The sequence below is a fragment of the Vombatus ursinus genome, unplaced genomic scaffold (genome assembly GCF_900497805.2).
Source record: "Vombatus ursinus unplaced genomic scaffold, bare-nosed wombat genome assembly UNPS02014798.1, whole genome shotgun sequence".
NCBI classification, from domain to species: Eukaryota; Metazoa; Chordata; class Mammalia; order Diprotodontia; family Vombatidae; genus Vombatus; species Vombatus ursinus.
This window is the reverse complement of record NW_020954576.1, coordinates 53,994,606-54,017,758: the sequence shown is the minus strand read 5'-3', so window position 1 is coordinate 54,017,758 and position 23,153 is coordinate 53,994,606. Positions and strand designations below refer to the sequence as shown.

Here is a 23,153-nt window from a genome sequence, read left to right as displayed (position 1 = left end):
TCAGCCTGATTTTGCAATGTCAGTCATTAATATTCTACATAAACTGGTGGTAAGGTTATTACACTTATACAATTCCCTCCTTTAACTGCTTGGCTTATTTTTGTGAAACCACAAAAATATCTGCCAGCACTTAATACCCAGACAAATGATCCACTAGCATATGACAAGTTTTCTGTACTAGCAAATGTAAAATACAATACCAAGGAAAGAGAAGCAGAATGCAGAATATTTATATTTATTTATAATGAAATTATGGTTCTAAATATTTACAACATATAGGAAAATCAGAGAAATTTATACAAAGCCAGCCTGCAAAGTGTTCAAGTGTGCAAAAATGACAGTCCCAGTCTCTCAAACACTAACTCCTGCTCTGCAGGCCAGCACTGACGTTCTCAGTGGATTCACATATCAATATTCTCAATACAAAAAAAAGTTCTTTTGGCAGGACCTTTGTAATGCCAAAAAAAAAAGGAACTAGCTGCAATTTCAGTCATTCTAAATGATTCACCAGCCTAGTCAGCAGTCAAGTCTCTCTACTACAGCTGCAACCAGTTCTGTGGAGACATACAATTTCCATGATGATAAGCTATGCAGTTGGGAAAAGAACCTGGCAGACTGACAGTAAGAGAACAACTTCAGATGCTCTGACCTGCTCATAGTCAGGGAGTTTCATCTGGACCAGCTGAAGAGAGGGAAAGTTTAGAGGGATGAAATAAAGTTGCAATGACTGTCCTAAGACATAAATATGCTGAAGGTGCTGGGTATGTAGATAATCCCAATAAAGATGAGGAAATAACTTCAACTTTCTGGTTACATCCAAGATTCTCAAATGAGAAAACAGCATTTTTCAAAACAAAAGTAATCCAACAATGGAATATGGAAAAGGGTCTCAGAAGAATTAAATATTAAAAGATACAATGCAAGTTCTCAAAATTATGTCCCTATTAATGCTAAGATTTTGGCTGCCACTGCTTTTAATCATCCATGAACTGCAGGGAAATACAAATAGTATTTGTATCATGTCAGAGCTGGGATCTTACATTTGTAAATAACATGGGGCCAGACTACAAGCAATACTTTGCTCCTTTTATCAAGCAAGCACATTTCATCTTTTCTCAAGACATCCTCTCTCCCCTGAAATAAGCCTGTGATTCTAAACATCTTTTAATGAATGGTATGCTGTTGCAGAAATAACAACATTTTTAAAAGAATGGAACTCCTCTGAAAGGGGACACGGCACCTCTAACTTCTGGAAATGTTAATGATGGCTTCCCCCAGCTCCACAGTCTGTTATGTGATACACATGCATTATTGCTAAAGAAGAGTCACTGATGATCAAAGATCTGCTCTGTTGTCTTCTATGGGGCCATCCAGAAAGGCATTTGTTGTTTAGCTCGATGCTGTGATGAAGGGTATTGATATCCCAAACTCCAGCCCTGTGGGAAAGTACTTGCATTTTTATGGCCTCCATGCTCCTCCTCTTCATCAGATGAATCCCCAGCATAAGCTACCAGCCCAAATCCCTTTTCCGTGGTTTTCATCTTCTTAGCTGGATAATCTAAAATAGAGAAAGGAAACCCCAACCCCCATCCCCACCAAGAAAAAAGATAATACCATAAAATTGTTAATAAAAAAAGATGTTAATTGTAAGTGGTTAGTTGGACACCATTTTGAGGTCACAGGGTCAATGGGTCACCCAAAACCGTTGAAGATCACACGAAAACAGCACCAGCATCAGCAAATGTGAATCCACCAGAACCATGTAAGAAAAGAGAAAGAAAAAGAAACACAAAAAAGAAAAAAAAAGGAAAGTTAGCAAGTGAGTTTGTAAGGACTGACATTTCACCTTTTAAAGAGTTAAAAGAAAGAAGTTAAGTATAAAAGAAACGTATTTGCCTCTGTTTATTTTTAATAAGGCCACAGTATGAAAAGGTACCACATCCTATGGACCTCCTAAAGTCCAGAGCAACTGTTCTGGGATGAGAGGCAAGATTCTCAGATCAAGCAATGGCTCAGTGTTAGATCTATAAGGATCTAGCATTATCTTTCCTAGTTCTGAGAAAGTTAACTCTTGGTGTCTAAAGAGCATGCAATGCTACTTTTGAATTTTGAAATTTGCTACTTAATTTAAAAATTCATTTAGTAGCCTTTTTGGTGAGTTTTAAATATGGAAGTTGATGCTATGTGCCATGTAAACTGACAATATTCTCTAGAATCTTCCTGGACATACTAGTTAAAAGATAAAAGGTTAGATTTCTACAGGCTATGTGTTTGAACATAAAGAAAAGCAGTTTATCAGGATCGCCCAAGTGAACAACAGATAAGAAAGCTAAAAGCTACTGCCCAGACTAAAGAGGCTCCCACCTACACCATACTCACCATGGCTGCCTGATAAGGCCCCAGACCCATTTCTTTCATCAGATTCAGTTTTTATTCCAGTCACTGGGAAAGCTGGTGGAGGCATCAACTGCCTGTTAAAAGACAAGAAATTTAGAACCTGCATGGCTAAGGGCAATAATTGTTCACTTAGGGCTTCATTCTAAAGCAAGTCCAATCAATCCTTGAGTATTCAGGAGGCAAGTAAAGAGAAGAAAATAAAAAGTCTACAAATAGTCCCTTAAACTCACTCTATTAGTTTCAAGCTCCTATCCACAAAATCTTTTAAAAAGAAAGAAAACCAAAAAATTCCAGAGCTATTAACAAGTAACAAATTTGGCTTAATTAAATTTCTCCTCACTCAGCTCTTATCCATTCTCAGTACATTAGCCAAAATGCAGGCAACAAGAAGTAAAAGGGGACCTGCATAACTTGACAGCAGGTAGGGGCCAAAATTTAAATAGGCTAAACTTCTTCAGCCACAGATAGGTTAGACTACAGACTGAAGATAGTTGGTTACCGAAAGTCACGTGATAAACAGGAGAGTGCGAAGCTGCAACCCTGTATTTTTCATGAGCTATGTTGTGTAGGTCTTAGTAAAAGGAAGAGGCCTAGATAACCATGCCCTCAAAAAGTTATAGTTGATTGCACCTACTTGTTTATATGGGCTCTAGAGAAGAAAATGGTTTCCATTTATTGCATCCATTATAACCAATAGAAGCTTGTTTGACTCATATTCATTTCAATCTCATAACATTAGTGTCTGTAGCAATTACTCCAACATCATCTCTTACGTCATGTTAACCGCCCACTGGACAATTCATCCAACTTACCTGTCCCTCTCTCTCTCCTTGCCTGAGGAACTTGCCGGCTTCGATCCTGCACCCTCGATCTCACTCTGACTGGAGAAGCCTGTACCTAAATTAGTCATATGAATGGGTCCATGCTATGAGCAGAAAAATACAGCGGCATTAGCAAATCTACAACTGCTGTATTAGTTTAGCTCCTTAATGTAACTGTCATGTGCCCCATCTTTCAGGTAAACTGTAACTAGTCTGAACTACACAGTTCCTTGAGATTTGACCAACTATTAGCTACCCTCAATATAGGAATTTCAACTTCTCTTCCTTCAACATAGGATGTTTTCCATTACTAAGGGATTCAAATGATGTGACTTGCTCTTTCCAAGACTGGCCACAACTTAACTGAACAGCACAAGTACAGTCATATAATATGAAAAGCTACTAATTTTTGCATTATACATTAACATGGGCCAAACTCAAACATGATTCTTGTCTTGGAAGTGATCAAGACCCTTTTACTGGATGGGGGAAAGGGTATCCCAGAGTAACTAGGTAATATAGTCCATGCTAACATTTCTGGCAGCTTTCCTATTTGACATCCAGGGCAAAATCTTGAATTGCAAGCCAAGCTCCAACAACAAAAAACCCTAAACAAATGTGTAGAATACTAGATCTTGGTGATGCCTCTAGTGAGATGAGAACCATCATGAAACTTCTATAACCAGAGAACCTCATGTACCTAGATAGAAAATACAGCCTTCTATTGAATTCCTTCCAGATTCTAGTTAAAGGGGTCTTGTGCTCTAGGTGGGATGCTTGGGAAATATATCAATGCACCCTTTTTGACTTAAAAAACAAAGGGCAGCCCTGGGGTTGCACATTAATTCCCCAAGAATAAAATCACAAATGGCTCAACTAAATTACAGGTATAGCAAATATTATCAAGAGGACTGATGATATAGATTTGGATTTGTGTCTCTTTAGAGGGAGAGTACGGTTAAGAAGGTAAGTTGCCGAGAAAAGTAAGACTGGATATTTTATTTGACCTGGTATCCCAGAAGTCCAGATTCTCGTTCATCTGGTAGCTCCTCTGTGAACCGCCTCTTCTGCCCCTGGGGCTGGGCTGGGAGTGGGGGCTGAGGCTGGGGACTAGTAGGCAAGGCAGTTTTGACAGGGGCAGCAGGAAGAAAAGGACCACTCATCGGACTCTGGGGGCCAGAACAAACCAAGAAGGGGAAAATGAGAGAAAATGAGAATACAAAACTTGTGAAAAGGTAAACAGTGAGAATAATATACTTTTATGAGATACACCGATTACAGACTTTCATCTTCTCCTAGACATCAGTAAAATTACTGTAGTATTAACAAAATGTAGTAATATTATCTACCTCCCTTCTTCCTAGGGCTATATGAAGATAATCTAAACATAGGCTTTGAACTTCTGGGAAGAAAGACCTGTTACAAATTCAATGTGTCATTACTGCTCTTATTAAAAGGCAAACATACTCATTAAAATCATACCCATTCTTTATAAACAAAAACAGTCCAGAGGGATTTAATACTTTCATTTAAAGACATTTATCAAGCATGACAGCTCTTTCAGTCAACAACCACCAGCAATATATGCTGCAAAGAAAATTACATTTCCTATTTCCAGTCACTAAAAAGTAGTTCTTCTAACACTATTTTCTTCTATTATTTTAAGATGCCATTATGGGTACAAAGAATTCTGGATCAAAGTTGGAAAATAGTTGTCCTTACATAAAAAGTAGAATTTAAAACCTGCACTGGGAAATAAATACACACAATGAAATTTTATGGAATCTTAAAAATTAAGAATGGTACCTAATTCATTGCAGAAACATTACCATCTGTACTTTACTTTTAAACGCTTAGGGAAGTTTCTTTAACATTTGGTTATACATTTCAGTAACAGAAGCATAGCATTTCATAAGTCTCTTAAGCCATTCTTGTGGAAAAGATGGAGACACAGGCGCTAGCTGATAATATAATTTGGCAGATTCAAAACTGACTGAATGATTGGACTCAAAGAGCAATCACTAATGCTCAATGTCAACTTAGAAGGTGGTAGTTCTCCAATGGAGTCATCCACAGATCTGTTTTGCCAAGTGCTGCTGAATATTTTTTGTTGATGACTTGGATAAAGTTGTAGACAGTATGCTTATCAATCTGCAGATAACACAAAGCTGGAAGGGACAGATAATGCATTGAATGATTCAGGTACCAGCTAAAATCAGATGTTCTTCAAGAAACTCTTCCTGATCCCCCTTAATCTCAGTGCCTTCTCTTGAAAATTACCTCTAATTAATCCTATTTCCATCTTGTTTGTATATTATCTCCCCCATTAGACTGTAAGCTCCCTGACAGTAAGGACCATTGTTTTTATTTTTTTGGATTTGCCTTTCTTTATATCTCCAGGGCTTAGCACAGTGCCTGGAACACAGTAGGAGCTTAAAAAATGTTTGTTGACTTAACTTTCATCCAAAAATGAAAGTTAGAATTCGGAAATATCTGAACAGGTTAAAATATCTGGCCTAATAAAATAAGATGGCATGCAATAGGGACGTGTCAAATCTTACACTTGGGTTCAAAGAATAAACTTCACAAGTACAAGATGAAGGAGGTATGGCTAGATAGCAGTTTGTCAGAAATAGATCAGAGGGGGAGCTAAAGGGACTGCAAACTCAATGAGTCAACAGTGTGATTATAGCAGCCAAGAAAGCTAATACAATCTTAGGCTGCATTCAGAGAGGTGGCATTTTCAGAAAGAAAGGTGGTGGTCATCCCATCTACTCTGTTCTGGTCAGATCACATCTGCAGTATTATGTTCAGTTACAGGGATTAGAATTTAGGAAGAACATCGTTAGTTGGAAAACATCCAGAGGAAGCCAATCAGAATGGTGGAGAGCCTGAGTCCAAACCAGATGAGAGTCAGTAGGAGAAATTAGGAATGTTTAACATGTATCACAGAAGATTTGTGGGGGACATGAGAGCTATCTTCAACTACCCAAAGGGCTATTAGATGGAACAAGAGACTTGCTCTGCTTGTCCACACAGAGAAAAACTGAGAGCAATGGACAGAGGTTGCCAAGACAAATTCAGGCCTTTCCAACTCTAAAGCTGTGGCTAAGATCTCTTGTTCTTAAGTTTGTAAATTTGTACATATGAAAACCTGAATCTGGCATGGTTGGGGGAGGTAAGAAAATGGAAGGTCCAGAGGAAAAAAAAAGCAGTTTTTTATGGTAGAAGTGGGATGAGATGAGCTGGCCCTTTTCACCTTGTGGACCTTCTCCTAATTTAAGGATAGAGAAGATCTCTTGAGAGGTGGGCTTTTTTTGTTTGTTTTTTTGCTTTTTAGAGTGACAAAGTGATTCAGTGGCAGAGGGAGCAGGATGAACATATCTGATATCTTTATATTACAGGTTTTCTTTTTCAATCAGTAAAATAAGGTTTTTTTTTCCCCCCTGAACCTTTATGTTCCCTGCCCTCCAAAACCTTACCATCTTATATACACTTTAGCATCCTACCTGTCCAGTGCTAGCTGGAGGCTGCACTTGTGAAATCGGGTATTGTGTTGGCACAGGTGGGACTCCAGTAGGTAACGTTGGCAAGACTCCAGGTGCCAATGAAACAGCTGGTGGCACTATGCCTGGTACTCCATAGGGAGGCTGAACTGGCTGCTGAGGAGGGGGAACAACAGGGTAACCAGACTGATAGCCATTGGATGGATAATATGGTGGTTGAGGAGGGACACTATTTATAGCAGAGGGTTGTGTATAGCCTGAGGGGGAAGAAAAAAAGTGTTTATTATCAGCTGCAGCAGAAGGAGACAATCAAGTTGAGTTACACTTTTTACCTAACAGGAAAGGAAAAAAAAATGAAGCAAAATCTTTTTCCAAATTACAAATAAGGGTGAGGTAATGTTAATTGGATGTTTAGGGCACTCTAAGCCTAGCCTTGGTTTTCGGACCCATATGTGAGCATTGCCTACAATAAACTGATTCACAATCCCAAAACTCAAAGCATACATACCTGGTAAAGGTACGGCAGTGTTAATCTGATTCACAAATCTAGAGTATTCTGCATGAACCTGAGAAAGGAAAAAGAACAAATTAATAAGCGAATATGCTTGGATTCAAAAACTTAGATGAAATTTTTGGTAGGTCTGATGAAGACCTTTCTTTCAGGCCAAGGCCTGTTTAAACAATTCTAGAACTTCTAATTCTCAAAGAGAACTTGGCGATTTTGGAGCTCCTGTGAAAATTAAATTTCAAATGACATGATAAACTAAACTTAACTAAATTTAACATTTTCACAAGGGGGTCTAATCTAAATTTTGACAAGATGTAAAAGGCATTTACTGAATATTTACCATGTGCCAAGAATTGAGTTATGCACTTGGGATACAAACAGAAAAACCAAGAACTAACACTCTAAATGGGAGATGAAACATATAGGAGGGCTCAGCTATCTCAAAGAGGGCAGTGCCTAGGGGACTAAAAGATAGAAGAGAAGCCTATAAATTATAAGATAACCTCTACGAAGCAATAGACTTCTTTTTCTTGGCCTAAAACACCAATCTACACAGCTACTTAACATTCATACACTCCACCAGACAGCAATCAGGCAATTTCAAAGTTATTAATTCTAACACAATAATCAACATTCCTTGATATTTTCATCATAAATGTAACCATTTTCTTCTTGCCCCTACTCATCCTGTAGCACACACACACACCCCTGCAAATGTCCTGGACAAGAACAAGAAACCAAGAGAGTCTACAATAAAGACCAGAAAACTACCAGGCATGGAAGCCATCCACAAACCCCAACACTGAGGCTCAATTTAGCATCTCAGCCTTTTAGGCTCTCAAGAAATAGCTGTATAATTAACTTTTGATCACCCACACTGCCTGCCTGATTGAACACATCAACAGGATGGCTTGTCCAAACAGCAACTAGCTCCACAGTCACTCATTTAAATGTACTCTAAGATCTACCTAGTTTGACTTTGGCAAATATTCACACATTTGCACTCCTAAACTCCCACACCTTCTAGGCAGTAAGAGAGCATAGGCTATCTAGGGTTAAAAAATCTAAGGTTAAAAATAGGCAACCTGAGGCAGCTAGGTGGCATAGTGGATAAAACTCCAGCCTTGGAGTCAAGAGGACCCAAGTTTAAATCTGGGCTCAGACACTTGACACTTACTAGCTGTGTAACCCTGAGCAAGTCCACCCCGACTGCCTCACCAAAAAACAAAAACAAAAACAAAACAAAACAACCAGGCAACCAAAAAGTCTCACAAAATGAATAAAAAATGATGAAACTAATGCAGTGGTGACTTCCAAATTCCAAAAGGAAATGGTAGGTCAGATATATAAACTGCAACCCAGACCTTGGTGATCCTGGCCTCTCCAAAGTGTGTCCAGGTGGCAGGGTGAAAAATGCATTCAAGTTGGGCCTCAAAAGCAGCAAAAATCACTTTTGCAAAAGTGATAAATCAGACAACACAACTCACTGTTTGTAGGAGATTCTCACAGAGCTTCTTGGCAGCAGCAAGGCCTTCTGGTTTGGGATGACTGCAGAGAAACAAGAGCAAGGAATTCAGTGGGGGAGAAAAATAAATAATCTAGCACACTGCTCTAATTTCCAGTCTACTTTCCACAATATAATCCAAATTCTCATGGTAGCTCAAACTCTAGGCCTGAAAATAATCTAACATAGAAACATGCCCTAAGGTATTTGGAGTATATTCAGTATTGAGGCCATAAACATTTTTAGTAGCTTTCCTTACACAGATGCATCCTCCCATAGATCCCACACAGCCAAATTCAGGGGAAAAAATACATGCCAGGATCATCCAATTTTCCAAAAAAATAATAAAAATAATCACAGGTTCAAGAACTTGTTATAATTATGTATATCATCTCATATCTTTTACAGCAGGTGTTCTTAACCTTTTTTCGAGTCACAGATCCCTTTGGCAATTTGACAAAACCTATAGATCCCTTCTCATATGCTTTTAAATGCATATCAAAACAGTTACGAAAATATTTTTTAAAAAGTTCACAGATAACCATATTAAGAAAACTTTGTTTTAGAACTACAAATTGCAAAACCGAACACTGGAATTGGAAAGGATGTTATGCCCTGCTTAAAAAATAGCTTACATTTCTATGAAGCTCAACAGTTTACAAACCACTTTTCTTACCATCCTATTATGGTTTACAAGTTTTAATCATTATCATTCTAATTTTACAAATGAGGTTTCATGAGGCACAGAGAAGTAACCAGTCCACTGCCAACACAGCTAGAAAATGTCAGGGCTGGAACTGGAACTCAGATCACCTGATATTAAAAATAACATTTTTCCAAAACAAAGTCTCTCCTCCTCCTAAAAGCAGAATCGCACTAAAACTAACTCAGAAAAATCAGGATATCCCTTGCGCTTAAAGACTTCCAGAGAAAATTCTAAAACTTCCTCTAATCACAATTTAAGATATTATGTTTAACAGATTATTTTTAGTGTTTTAGCTAAATACTGCATAATTTAGGCCTATTTTCTTTTGCTCAGTCTGCATCACTCCCTAAGTACTTTGAATAATACCTAAGGATCTACCCTGTATCCCCTCACCCTCCCTAACCCTATTCAACCATACCTAATGTAAATATACATTGGTTCAAAAGCTTCTCGACCTGAAGCTGGCTCTATGCAGCCTGAGCCTTTGCCCCGTAGGAAGACTTTGGCGCCAGTTTCAATTTGAATGTGTTGCAAGTACGAGCAGCTGGGGCCTTCTACCTTCTCCTTGACATTAAACGTGGGTACAGCATGTTCCAGACCCACAAATAATTTGTCTTGAACATAATGAAGCTGTAGACAGAATAGAATCACATCTCAGCCCAAAAAGAACACACAGGTAAATCTTATTCCTTAAGAAAACATGTACAAAAGATACACTTAATTCCCTCAAAAATAAACACTACACATAACATCAGGCCACTCAAAACCCCCAAGTACTGGGTCCTCCCCCACAATACAAATACTTTACAAAGTTTCTGATTTACATCAAACCCCACCATATTACTCACCATTGCCTACCATGTACTTTATACTGAATACCAAGGAATCTAGTTAAGGGTTGCTTGCTAAAGAGAGAAACACTTAAAAGGCCAGGAGGGAGCACTGCTCAGAGGGATGGCTTCCTTCATCCCTTCATAATAACAAATACGTTGTACATATGAAATTATTATAGAGAAGCCCTTCCTATGAAGAGATGGAATATAATGTTGGGTAGTACAGTCAGCCCTCTACTATTCTTGAAGTGGGACTGCTCTCTCCAACCCTTTTTTGTAGGAGGATTGTATCAGCAGAATCTAGCTTCATCAGACTCAGCCTTCTTAGTCCTCCAGTGGTTACCAAGTTCAGAAGTAATCCAAATCAGCTACTCATGCATGTGAAGAATGATTCTTTAACCTCATTTTTTTTTTTAAACCTTCAGATGAACACATAAAGTACTATTAAAAAATATACTGATGACTGGTATAAAAACAAAATCATTTCCCCTAAAATCCACCCCCCTTTGAATCATCTCCTGTAACAAGAAAAACATTTAAGCAAAAACAATAGACATAAGCAACAGACACTATATATGGCATTCTACATCTACAACCCCTCACATCTCTAATGTATGCTTCATAATCAGTTTTCTGAGATGAGTCATTAGAATTAGTCAAAATTCAACTGTTTTAGTGCTGTTTTCATTCACACTACTGTAGTCTTTTTGTATCAGGTCATACAAATTTTCCCATGTTTCTCTGAATTCCTCATACTCAATATCTCTTATAATGTGATAATATGTCAAAATTTGTTGATCCATTTCCCAACTGACAGGCACCTATTTTTGTTTCCGTTATCTTTGAGGTTTCTTTGAGGTATAACCAACCAGCAGTAGAATTCCTGGGTTAAGGGTTATTAATAGTTCAATAATTTCTCAAAATTCCAAATTACCTTGTAGAACAGTTGTACCAGTTCAAAATTCCACTAACATATTTTTGTATCTGTCTTCCCATAGACTGTCCTACATTGAATATTTTGGTCTTTTGACATCTTTGCTAATTTGCTATAAGGTGAAACCTTAGAATTGTTTCGATGTGCATTTCTCTTATTTGTTTGGAACAATTTTTCATAGTTGTTTCCAATTCTTCTTTTGAAAACTGTTTCTCATCTGTCCCTACCCCACCTCCCAATCCACTTAGCTCTTGAGGATCTCAACTTTTAAACAAAAATACCTTGAAATTAAACTCAAATATTTGTGTACCTGCAATGCTCAAGGCATTATGTTGGTGGCCTAAAGATGATCAAGGTACATTACATACCCCCGACTGGAATGGAGGCTTCTGACCAATAGCTGGTGACATTTGGGCAACAGGAGCAGGCTGGTGATAGACAGTGACTGTTGCTCCATTGAAAGTTGGACTGGTCCCCGTGGCAGCCTTCACAACTCCATTAGTGATGATTTCTTTGATTCGATTCACAGCTCCTAAAAGGGCATAGAAAGTAAATCTCGTAACAAGAGCTCTCCCAAAACACATTAAGTCCAACTCTCAACAACCCAAGGATAGATATCCATTTTATGCATTGTACAAGTCTGAGGCTTTCTCCAAGCATTTACATATTTAGAAGGTGACAGAATGAAACTGGTCAATTTATCTCCTTGTTACACAGCCCAAAAAGTCAACTTGTGCTTCAAATAGAGTACAACAAGTATCTGCCATATTGAATGTAAAGCAAAACCATTACTTACTGTCTACCAACTCCCGCGTCTGGCCCTGAACATGAAGATATAATGGACGGTCCCTGGAAAAGTGAACATAAAGTAGATCTTTCAAACTAAAGGGAACATATGTCAATGTTCTAATTTTAAATGTGTTTAAAATTTCAAATGGAAAATTAAACACAAATGGAGAAGGTGTCAAAGCTAGGCAATTACTTCTACTTCTGGATGCAAAAGGATACTCAAATTAAGAAAGAACATTCTAAGGATCTAAGTTTTCATTTTGAGTATTAATTTTCTAAAACAAATCTAGGTTAGTCCCTCTCCCCTATATTAGTCCCTGATGGAAAGAGTTTAAGACTTAGATCACATATTACACAAATTGACTACAATGGTATTTGCAGGACAGTTTCTAAGGATAGTGCACTAAAATACCAGACAAGTACTAATCTGAACCATCTGGTCAAAGATTTGTTAGTTTTCATTCATTTTTATTTTTTAAGGCAATAGAAGTTAAGTGACTTGCCCAACGTTACACAGCTAGTAAGTGTCTGATGCTAGATTTGAACTCAGGTCCTTCTGACTCTAGGGCTGGTGCTCTATTCATGGCACTACCCAGCTGCCCCTAATTTTCATTCATTCATTAATTTTTTGGGGGGGGTGGGGTGGGGTGGGTGGGCTAGACCATGGGGTTAAGTGACTTGCCCAGGGTCACACAGCTAGTAAAAGTCAAGTGTCTGAGGTCGGATTTGAACTCAGGTCCTGACTCCAGTGCCAGTGCTCTATCCATTTCACCACCTAGCTGCCCCAATTTTCATTCATTTTCTAAAATTTCTCTTTAACTAAAAAAAACCTCTTCAATTTTGCCTTGTTTCTAGTTCATATATAGAAGGTAAAAAAAAAATTGATAAAAAAAAAGTCAAGAGTTTGACCATTCCAACGAATGACAACAGTAAGAGAAACTTATTTTGGTACTTATTTTTAGGAGAGCGAGGCAAAGTACTGACTAGATGCTTCCTTGAAATGCTATTCTCGTAAATTGAACCCCTTTCCTCAACAGGGACATAAAAGACAGGAGAAGAACCATAGCATTATACACTAAGAGACATAATCACAGAAATGTGATTTATTCACAGAAATGGTGAAATTATTCACCATCACTACCAAAATCAACAGTACAAAGCATGTTTCTACAAATGGTCCAACCAATAAATGTTTCCAGTAACCTAGCCAATCTCTAAAATCCTTAAGAAAAGTGACTGAAGGGAAAAAAAAAAGGTGTACAAAGCTCTATTATGTAATAGTCCTGACTTAATAAGGCATATGACTTCCAGGAATGATTATACTTTTCCTATATCCATCCACATTTCATCTGGAATCCACTGCTGATCAAGCATGATTTTACTAGATCTACTTGGCAATAAGGGTGCACTGTAGCTGTGACTGCATTAGTACTATGTGCTAACCAAGATATGTAAGAATAGACTGTGTGGCAATCACATATTAAGTGTAAGTCAAATAGGATTGGGGTCTCAAAACTATAATTAACTTTAGTTTAACCATGATAAAAGTTGGCAGTGATTCAGCTAATAATAAAATAAACCCCATATCAGTGGGTAGTCCAAAAACCATCTTTATTTGTAAGAGATTTCTGTTTTTATTTCAAATTTCATCTCCTAATTATGTTTTGCCCAGGCCAATATTTTTAAATGTTTGCAATTCCCAAGGACAAATCAACTGACAGCTGGAAGAAGGTCAAATGTGATTAAGTAGCAGGTAGAAGACATTGTAGGATTAAAATTTTACTACAGATTCTCTACAATCCATACCTGACATGGAGACAGTCAATAACCAACTATATTGCATAAATCCTACCTGAGATACCCAGGACACAAATGTCACACAACACCTTGGAATACACAAATGGGCTTTTTAAGCAGTCATTATAACAAACTCCTAATTAAGAAATGAGAGCATTTTTAAATCTTTAAATCCAATAAAATGGACCAGCAGACCCAAAGAACAGTCAGTTAGTGACTCTCATTCTACACCCTGAACCAAGGAAGAAAATATTAATCTGTACCCAGGTCCCACTTTGGCTTTCTCCTCGGCTGTCATGAACCTCCCTCGAGTGGAGACTGCAGCCCCACTCAGTCGGCTGATCTAAAAAGAGCAAAGAAGCACAATGAACAAAATGGTGGGTTCATTAATAACAGAGGCTGCAAATTGCATGTGATTTTCCCTCCAAGAGCCAGGAAATCAATACAAAGTTGACAGTTATGAATGAGTAAACTATCACTTCACGTTTCAATTCTGCAAAATTGACATTTAACTGTGTCTCCATTATCTAGATGCTTCACTTGTATGTGGATCACAAATCAGGAGTCAAAGAGCCCATAATTACTGCCTTAAAGCGCCACCCTGGTAAAATGTCAATTATCTCAAGTGCAAATAGGGTCTCTCCCCTGCTTTAAGAAGTTCCATTTCCCTGACTTCATTAACTTTTCCATTTTCACAATGCTGCTGAGTTCTAAACTTCAAATGTATACTTTTCTTAACATAAATTGAGTCCTGACTTTGGAGACCAGAATAATAAACCCTTAGCTAGACAGCAAATGTCTAGATTTTTTCATGTGTTTTAAAAGTCTTTTCTTTTCTAAAATGCCTCTATGTACTACCATTCCAAAAGCGGAGATCAATTCTATACACACCTCATCTTGAGTCTGTCCTCGTGTCAATAAGTTCCTGCATGTAAGGGGGACATCATTGATTTCCACTTCAGCTACCACCAGGTCATCTTTGCTTTTACTGCTGACCAGGCCTTTGCCTGGGACCTGAAGCTACAAACAGAGAAAGAAATCAGAACAAAAGCAGATAGAATAATAAAATTAAGCTGATATACACTGGCCTCTCCCATGTCCCCCAAACCTTTTTCCTATTCCTCCATCTCCCTAAGCCATCTCATTTAATTAAAGTGACCAAATATTTATTAAGCACCTACTATGTTCGAGGCGGTGGGGATACAAAGAAAAAAAAAAAAACCAAAACTGTTGCCGCCCTCAAAGAATTTGTCCATACGTGAGTTTTCCTTGAACAAAGTAGAAAAATGGATTATTACAGATAAAAGGGACCTTGGATATCATCTAGCCTAATCCCTTTATTTTACAGATAGGGGAACAGAGTAATGTGAAGTAATTTGCTCAAGGTAAAATGGTTAATTAAATACAGTGTAAAAAGTTCTAGAACTAGATACAGCACTCTGCCTCTGACGTAGCCATGTAATCACAGGCATGTCACTTAACCTTTTTAGGTCACAGTTTCCTTATCTATTATTAAAAAAAACATACACAGTTGTTATATCTACTACCTTAAAATGGTGTGGTGAGGATATGAGGTATGTAAAATGATTTCTTTACCTAATGAAAATGTCATTATTATTTGTGGCAAAGCAGGGATTACAACTTTGATCTCTTGACACGGCTTTTATACCTTACATGCTTCCCACAGAAAACCAAAGGAGGGCAAGACATCATTTTGAGGTCCCTGCCAAACTGCTTTTAATCTTAAAATGTGTGTATGGATTTGTTACTATAAAACTGTAGAAACAGTAAGTGCTATTAATTATTTCCACCAAAGAATGTGAGAGGACTGAATTATGATGGTTTGCAGTCTAATTCATCCAAGTAAGCATGGAGTAAAATGTATGGGAGAATCCATTGCATGACACGCCTCAGATCAGACCTTTATCCCAAATCTCACAGCCACAGAACCTTAAATCTGTCTAGCTTTCTTTTATCAATACCTCAAAAGGTTGCTTTCTGCAACCTTAATGAAGCACACAATGTGCAGTAAAAACTATACAAAGTAAAAAACCCTAGTTAATTTTTCTCAGAACTGAAAGTACTAAGGGGCAGGTAGGTGGCGCAGTGGATAGAGCACTGACCCTGGAGTCAGGAGGACCTAAGTTCAAATCCGACCTCAGACACTTACTAGCTAGCTGTGTGACCCTGGGCAAGTCACTGAACCCCCATGGCCTCCAAAATTTAAAAAACAAAACAAAACAAAAAACCAAACGCTGAAAGTCCTTGCAGTTTCTAACTACATGCCAGGACTTTAAAAAAAATTTATTTTTTCCCCAAGTACACATAAAAACAATTTTTAACACTCTTTTTAAAAAATCTTGAGCTCCAAATTCTCTACTTCCTATCCCTCCCCTCCATGGCAAGCAATTTGATATAGGCTATACATGTTTGCCATAACTTTTTAATCCTGGAGTACCTCTTTCACACTTTTGGATGGCTCCCACCAATGTCCAGTAGGTTTGTGGTTCAGGGAAAATAAAATCTGACATTATTTTTGTACAATGGATAAAGTCTACAAAATTTCTTTGTAAAGCAAAAATGTGGATACAGTATTATATAGTCATATTTTCTAAATGAGTTCCATTATAATTTCAGAAACATACATCCATGGAAAAATGTGGGGCCCATGAAGCTAAAACTTACTTCCAGAATTATTCTGCATCAGTATGCATTTAGTTCTTTGCCCCTACCACTATTACAAGAAATGAAAAATTGTTTATAATACTAATTAAAAGCATACACATGCCGAAATACTGAAGGAAAAAATTATTTACTTCTACTTTACTGGAAATTCCCACTAACTTCATAGAAACTGAATGTTCAAGTAGTCATTCTGATTCTAATAATCTGGAACTTTTAACTCTCTAGACTTTGCTATCATGATTCAACTGACTTCTCACTCTGGAACATTCCTCTGCTCCCCCTGTGATGAGTTCCTCCAGGGACCAGGCCAGCCATCCTCCATTCCTTTCTTGGCTCTGCTTTTGACTCTCCGGACTTTACCACCATTAGGCCGAATGCTTCCCTAATCCTTTTCAACTCCCTTTTGTGTGTGATCTTCCCTCAATTAGAAGGTGGGTTCCTTTAGGGCAAGTATTATTTTCTTTTTGCTTGTGGCTCAGCACAGCATTTGGCACATAGTAAACACTAAATAAATTAATGCTTGTAGAGCAACTTGGAGATACTTTCTTCAAACATCTGTTTCTTACCACAATAACATAGGTAGAAATTACGAGGAGGAAGATTTCATTTTAACATATGAAAAAACTTATTAACAATTAGAGGGCTACCTCAGGCAGTATTAAGTTCCGTCACTGAAGGTACTCAAGCATAGGTTGGAGGGCTGTTAAGGATGCTACAGAAAATTAGAGACTGCTTCAAAGTGTGAAAGGTTGAACTAAATTATCTTTGACATCTCTTTTGAAGATTCTACAATTCCACATAATTCAGCAAAAAATGTAGAGTATCCAACATATCACTCTCAAACACAGAGATTCAATTTTCATTAAATTTTAAGGTAAATTAATTACGTAAATTAGTCTATTAAACTTTTAGGCTTATGCAACACTAAAAAATGTATTTTTATTCAGAAACTGGCTAAACATCAATCTTAAAACATATTAATATAATTTATTTTAAAACGAACTATTTGACCTCTAATTTAGTGTTAAAATGTTTCAATAAATAATCACCTATCATAACCCTCTAAAAAGAGAATATCAAAAGGTGAGCCTACTCCTGAAATACCTTCTCAACAGCATTTTGGGTTGGTTTGAGCTTTCCTTTAGCCATCAGCATAGCGTTGATTTTGGCTGCCACAGCAGCTGCTGCATCTAAGGCTCCTGAGGGAGCAGCTGCTGATCCCCCAGGACTCCCCCCACTGTTGGGAATCTCTCCACCAGGGGCAGCAGGTGGGAGGAAGAGAAGTGGGGCTGGTGCTGGCTGGTCCCATTTACTTCGGCGCCTTAAGGAATGAGATAAAAATGTCAACCCTCTGAAAGCCCTAGCTGCCCTTCCTTTACCTCTACAATTTCAACTCCCTATTCCTCCTTTACCAGCTCCAGATAACTTGCCCTACTTTAATACTTCAATCCTTACCTGGAATAATATACTCACTTTCTCTCTACATATATATATATACATATATATACACACACATATATATGTGTGTGTACATATATATAGGTTTAATTTGTTTGAGATTGGGTCTCCTCTCACCTAGACTGAAAGTGCTGCAGCTACTCACTGGATGATCCCAATATTGATCTACATGTCAGCTTTAAGCCACACTCCCATTTTTTCCCTACTTCTACCAGTAAGCCCCTCCTTAGGGGGCCTGGTAGCCCTACACTTCATGAGGCTCATTATATTAATGCCTGACTTAGTTCAGACATCCATTTGGTTTCAGCCCTACTGCTGCTAAAAACTCAAGTTATCCACCAGCCTCAGCCTCCTAAGCTACAAGTGTGTGCCACCCCATGTCGTTTGTAGTTGCACAACCTGCTTTGTACTTTCCTCACAACTAAGTAAGAACTGCATGTTATTATTTATGTCTGTCACGTGAAATTAAAGCTCAAGGAATCACATAGCATTGTGTCCCACTAAGATGGCTGATAAACTCCGGCCCTCTGTGAGGCTACAGGAAGTAGCAATGGATTTGTAATCATCTAGACAAAGGTTAAAACTAGGTTTTGCTACTGGTTAGATGTATGACCTTCATAAGTCATTTCTCTGCTCATCCCTAAGATAATGTCATGGATAGAAAGAGATGATTCATAAGCTCTCTTCCAGTTCTAAATGCTATAATTTTTAAGTCCACTGTTCTTGCTGTTCTAACACCTTACCTACAGTTATTCCCCAAATTTCAAGGACAATTTCGATAAACTTATTTAACTCTTATCCATATGCAACTCCACTCCCTCTTACTCTTAGATATGAGCCCCTTTAACCGCCCCCGCCCCAGCAGCCCCGTCACCTTGCCCTCTCGGTCAGCCCCGCCTCTTTCCCCGATTGGTCGTCAGGCCTCCCTCTCCTCGGGCTCCCCAACCCCCAGCGACCTCCCCAAAGCTCCTCCTCCCGCTTTGTCCCACTCGCCTCAGCGTCCCCTCCGCCCGTGCTCAGTAACCCCCCCAACCCTCCTCCCCTCACTCCCCCTCCTCATATTCCCTTCCACCTCCGCTGCCCTGGCCAAGCCTCACTTCATCTCCTCCCTCTCGCTACCCTGGCCCCTCGACTCTCTCCTCATCCCTTCCCATTCCCGCTCACCACCTCCTTCACCCTGCAGGCCTCACCCGCCACCCCCGGGATGCGCCGCACTCCCCGCGGACATGGCGACAGGATCAGCTCAACCACCCGCCAACTACCACCCCACACCACTAACACCCCTTCTCGTCACTTCCGCCCCCAACGCCTTCGCGCACAGCCCTTTCCGGTCGCGAGGCGGGGCGGTTCCGGTGTCAGCGACCCCAAGGATTGGACGTGGAGCGGAAGAAGGTGCAGGGATGGCGGGATCGTGGGAGTCTCTTGAGGCATGCGCAGCACGTTTTTCCGGTTTCTGCCCCCTCCCTCTGCCCCCACAGGCTGCTCTGGAGAGGAGGACGGATGCCGAATTGCTTTTCACAGGTGGGCGTGGCCTCTGTGACCGCCTTTGCTGTGGGCACGTGAGCAGGCGAGGTGGTGACCAGGGATTAGATACGCATGCGTCAGAGGTAGAGTTGGGCCGCCTCTTCAGGAGTTTTGTGTACTGAATCCTGATTAAGTGTTAAGCTTGGGTGGCAGTGAGGAAGGGGGACCCACAAACTTCAACTTTTCTTTCAATTCAGCAAACTTTTAACAATGCTTTAATGTTTTCTTTTAAATTATTTTGTTGTTATTCAGTCCCGTCCGACTCTCTGTGACCCAGTGGACTATGCAGTCCACGGGGTTTTCTTGGCAAAGACACTTTAATGGGTTGCTTTTTCCTTCTCCAGGGGATTAAGACAAACAGAAGTTAAATGACTTGCCCATTTATTTTAACTATTTTGTATTTTGTACTTGTATTCAAATATGAAAACAAGAGCATAAGAAAATAAGGAAAACGAGAGGAATCTATTCTTGTCTGTCAATTCCTCCTATTAACCCACTTCAACGTTTACTAAGAGCCTACTGTGTTTAAAAAAAAAAAAACAACCCACTGTGCTCCTGCCTGGAAGAGAGAAAAATTGTAAACATTACAAGTGTTTCTGTCCTCATAACACTTACATTCCATTGAAGCACAGTTAGAGATTCCCTTGCCCAATTTCCATATTTCTTCCTGGGCTATGACTGTACCTATGATGGCACATCAGGGTTGCTTCCCCAAAAGGTGGCTATGCTGCCACAACTCGATCTTCAGGGTACTAGAGGAAGTCCTGCTGGGGAAGGGGATATAGGTTAAGACATACTTCTACTCACCACTATCCCTCCTGAGTCCCCACTGGTATGCTTCCCATTTAAACAAATCAAGATGACACTGTTAACTCTTGATAATGAAACATTTACTAAACAATGCAAAGCAGTAGTGTTAATAACATAATTGCCCACAAACCTGTGTCATACCTGCAATGGATAGAGTTCATGGAGGAAAGTAGGCACAAAATTATAGAAACGTATCAGTGAAAGAGGTAACAGGGAAATAAATCTTTGTGCCTGGAGCAACTTATAATTCTAGCCTACAGGTCTTAAGGTCCTCACTCTCTTTATGGCCCTGTCCTTCTGGCCTCTCCACTGCCTAATAGACAAAGCTGCTTCCTTTCTTTTTAGCCTTAAGCCTGGAATCAGCAGAGGTGTTCAGATCTGCTCCCTTGGCTGAATGCTAAGGTAGCATTACAAACTTTCAGTGAAAAGCAGTTCCTGTAAGCCTAGTATCTCTAAAGCTATTTAAGTCTGTTCTCTGGTTTTGAGTAGTTTGTCCTTCTTTAGCCATTGAGAGCAATAAAGGGCAAAGTAGCCAAACCTCAAAAGAGTTTCCCCACTTTCAAGGTATAGATGGTACTAAAGACCAAGGCAGCCTTTCTCCAGTTATCTTCCAGGATCAGCTGGAGCTCCCTAATCATATCAACAACCTATATCATCAGCAGCAGAGTCTGTGCCTCATTAGTCGTCTGGAATCAGCTGCGCTATTATGTGTTGACTTCTGTATTCTGTCTTCTAGCTTGGAATGTTTCAACTTCTGTAAACAGTTCATCTCATTGGCTTCTACCTTCTAATTCCCCAGGTTCTCAAGTGACTTCTCAATCAGTTTTCCTGCCACAAATTAGGGACCTCTCCTAGATATTTATCCACCCCAGTATTATCTTGAGAAACACCAAATCCACATTTGTCAGAGGTGACATAAATAGTCAATGTTCAATATTCCCATAGTTATCAAATAGTTCTCTGACTCATTTCCACAGAAGGGAAGTTCCATATCTTCAAGCAGTCATATGTAAATTAGATGCTGGGAAACAATGCACTGCAACCCTTAGTCAGTACTTTTGCCAACAAAAGGGGCTACTTTCACTCAAGTCCTCTCAAAGCAATGTATCTTTCTTCAGGCTGCTTTTCTGTTTCTTACTCAAATGTACTTTTTATTCCTTCCTCAATAAGGTAAATGCCCATATTTTTTAAAAAAGGGCAGTACTTACATATATGCAATACGTAATTATAATAACTAACATTTGTATAGTACTTCTCAGTTTGCAAAATGCTTCATAAAGATTATCTCACTTGATCAGCCTAACAACGTTGTCTGGGAAGTAATACAGTTCTCATACCCATTTTACAGATAAGAAAACTGAGGTTGAAGAAAATTAAGTGACTTGTGGAAGGTCACAACTGGAGTAGAATTTGAATCAAGGTCTTCCTTGCTGCAAATCCAGCACCCAACACACTGCTTATATTGCTTATCATGTTAAGCATGCTCACGATTAGGGCACCAGAAAGTGCAAACAAAGTCCTATGTGAAGTTTGAGCAGGAAGGGTGTTTATGGAGCTGGAATGAGGGAGCTTCATGGAGGAGGTGGTAGTTGAGTTGAACTTCAAAGATCAATGGCACTTCAACAAACTTCTCTACTTTGGTCCAACATGCCAACATCTTTCTATACTTACCCAAACATAACCTTGGAGTCATCCTCAGTTTTTTCTTCTCACTGCAGGGCAGGAGTAGAAGGGGATAGCCTTAGTTAGTTAGACAGTTGCAAAGTCTTATGGATTCTACTTCCACAGAATTTCTTTGGTCAATCAGTTCCCATCTCTCCATTCATATAGTCACTGCTCTAGTTCAGGACCCCATCTCTGAAATATTGTAATAGCCTCTAAATTGGTGTACCTACTTCAAGTTGCTCCCCTCTCCAATCCATTTTCCACACAAATGCCAAAATAATCTTGGGCCTGGTCTGTTTAAAAACCTTTAGTGCTCTCTGTTCCCTCTATGGTAAAATAAAAATTCCACAGGCTGGCATATAAGACAGTCCAAAATCTGACACCAACATAATGTAATAGGATTGGTTGATCAGGAAGCCTGTGATGAATTTAATTAGTTCCAATCAATTTGAAGAGATCACAGGATATTGACTTTGCTGCATCTCACATCACTCAGCTTTCCCCACTATCTCCTTCTTTATCTCTTTCTCATAAGAAATGGCCCTTCTCCTTGCCAAGACAAACTTCTCAATATGCACACATAATTATTCCTTCCTGTCTTCTCCAACAGATTGCCCCCTCTATCGTTCCCACTCTCTAATCTTTAGTCTCTCATTCCCAGTTGACTTTTTACCTGCTGCTACATTTCCCCCATCCTCAAAAAACCCTTACTTGATCCAACAATCCCATTAGCAATTGTTACTCTTAAACTGCTTGAGAAAGCTGTTTTTACTAAATGCTTCCATATCCTCTCCTCTCACATGTAAGTCCTCTGCAATCTAGCTTCTGACCTCATCACTGAAACTGCTTTCTCTTTAATGACATGTTCTCTTAATTACCAAATATAATAGTCTTGTCTTAATCCTTATCCTTTTTGATCTCACTGAAACTTTTGACACTATCAATCACCTTCTCCTGGATACTCTCTCCTTTCTAAGTTTTAGTGACATTGTTCTTTCCAGGTTTTTTTTCCAATCTGTCTAACCACTCACTTCTCAATCTCTTTTGTTCAATCTTCAACCAGGCCACACCCACTAAATTTAGGGGTCCTCCAAGGCTCTTCTCCCTTTAGGGGATCTCATCAGTTCCCATGGGATCAATTATCATTTCTCCACAGATGATTCCCAGATCTAATTTTCTGCTGTAATCTCTGATGAATAGTAAATAAACATTTATT

At 39.1% G+C, this 23,153-nt stretch overlaps 1 protein-coding gene and 1 non-coding gene across 3 annotated transcripts; both read right to left on the bottom strand.

Annotated features, from left to right (window-relative positions):
* Positions 1–214: 214 nt before the first annotated feature.
* KHDC4 (KH domain containing 4, pre-mRNA splicing factor) lies at positions 215–19,236 on the bottom strand. Of its 2 annotated transcripts, XM_027871289.1 has the most exons (14): positions 19,129–19,236; positions 17,585–17,801; positions 14,687–14,815; positions 14,059–14,138; positions 12,006–12,058; positions 11,578–11,741; positions 9,861–10,072; positions 8,720–8,780; positions 7,233–7,290; positions 6,728–6,981; positions 4,226–4,387; positions 3,210–3,322; positions 2,380–2,471; positions 215–1,558 (listed from the first exon to the last, which is right to left on the bottom strand). In XM_027871289.1, exons 1-14 carry the CDS (start codon positions 19,164–19,166, stop codon positions 1,359–1,361), a joined length of 1,833 nt encoding a protein of 610 aa, XP_027727090.1. In that variant the 5' UTR covers positions 19,167–19,236; the 3' UTR covers positions 215–1,358. The 2 variants fall into 2 exon arrangements, with proteins under 2 accessions (XP_027727090.1, XP_027727091.1); XM_027871290.1 differs by lacking the exon at positions 215–1,558 and having other exon boundaries at positions 3,210–3,294.
* On the bottom strand, positions 10,484–10,612 carry LOC114050270. The gene has a single exon (XR_003569975.1).
* Positions 19,237–23,153: the final 3,917 nt, after the last annotated feature.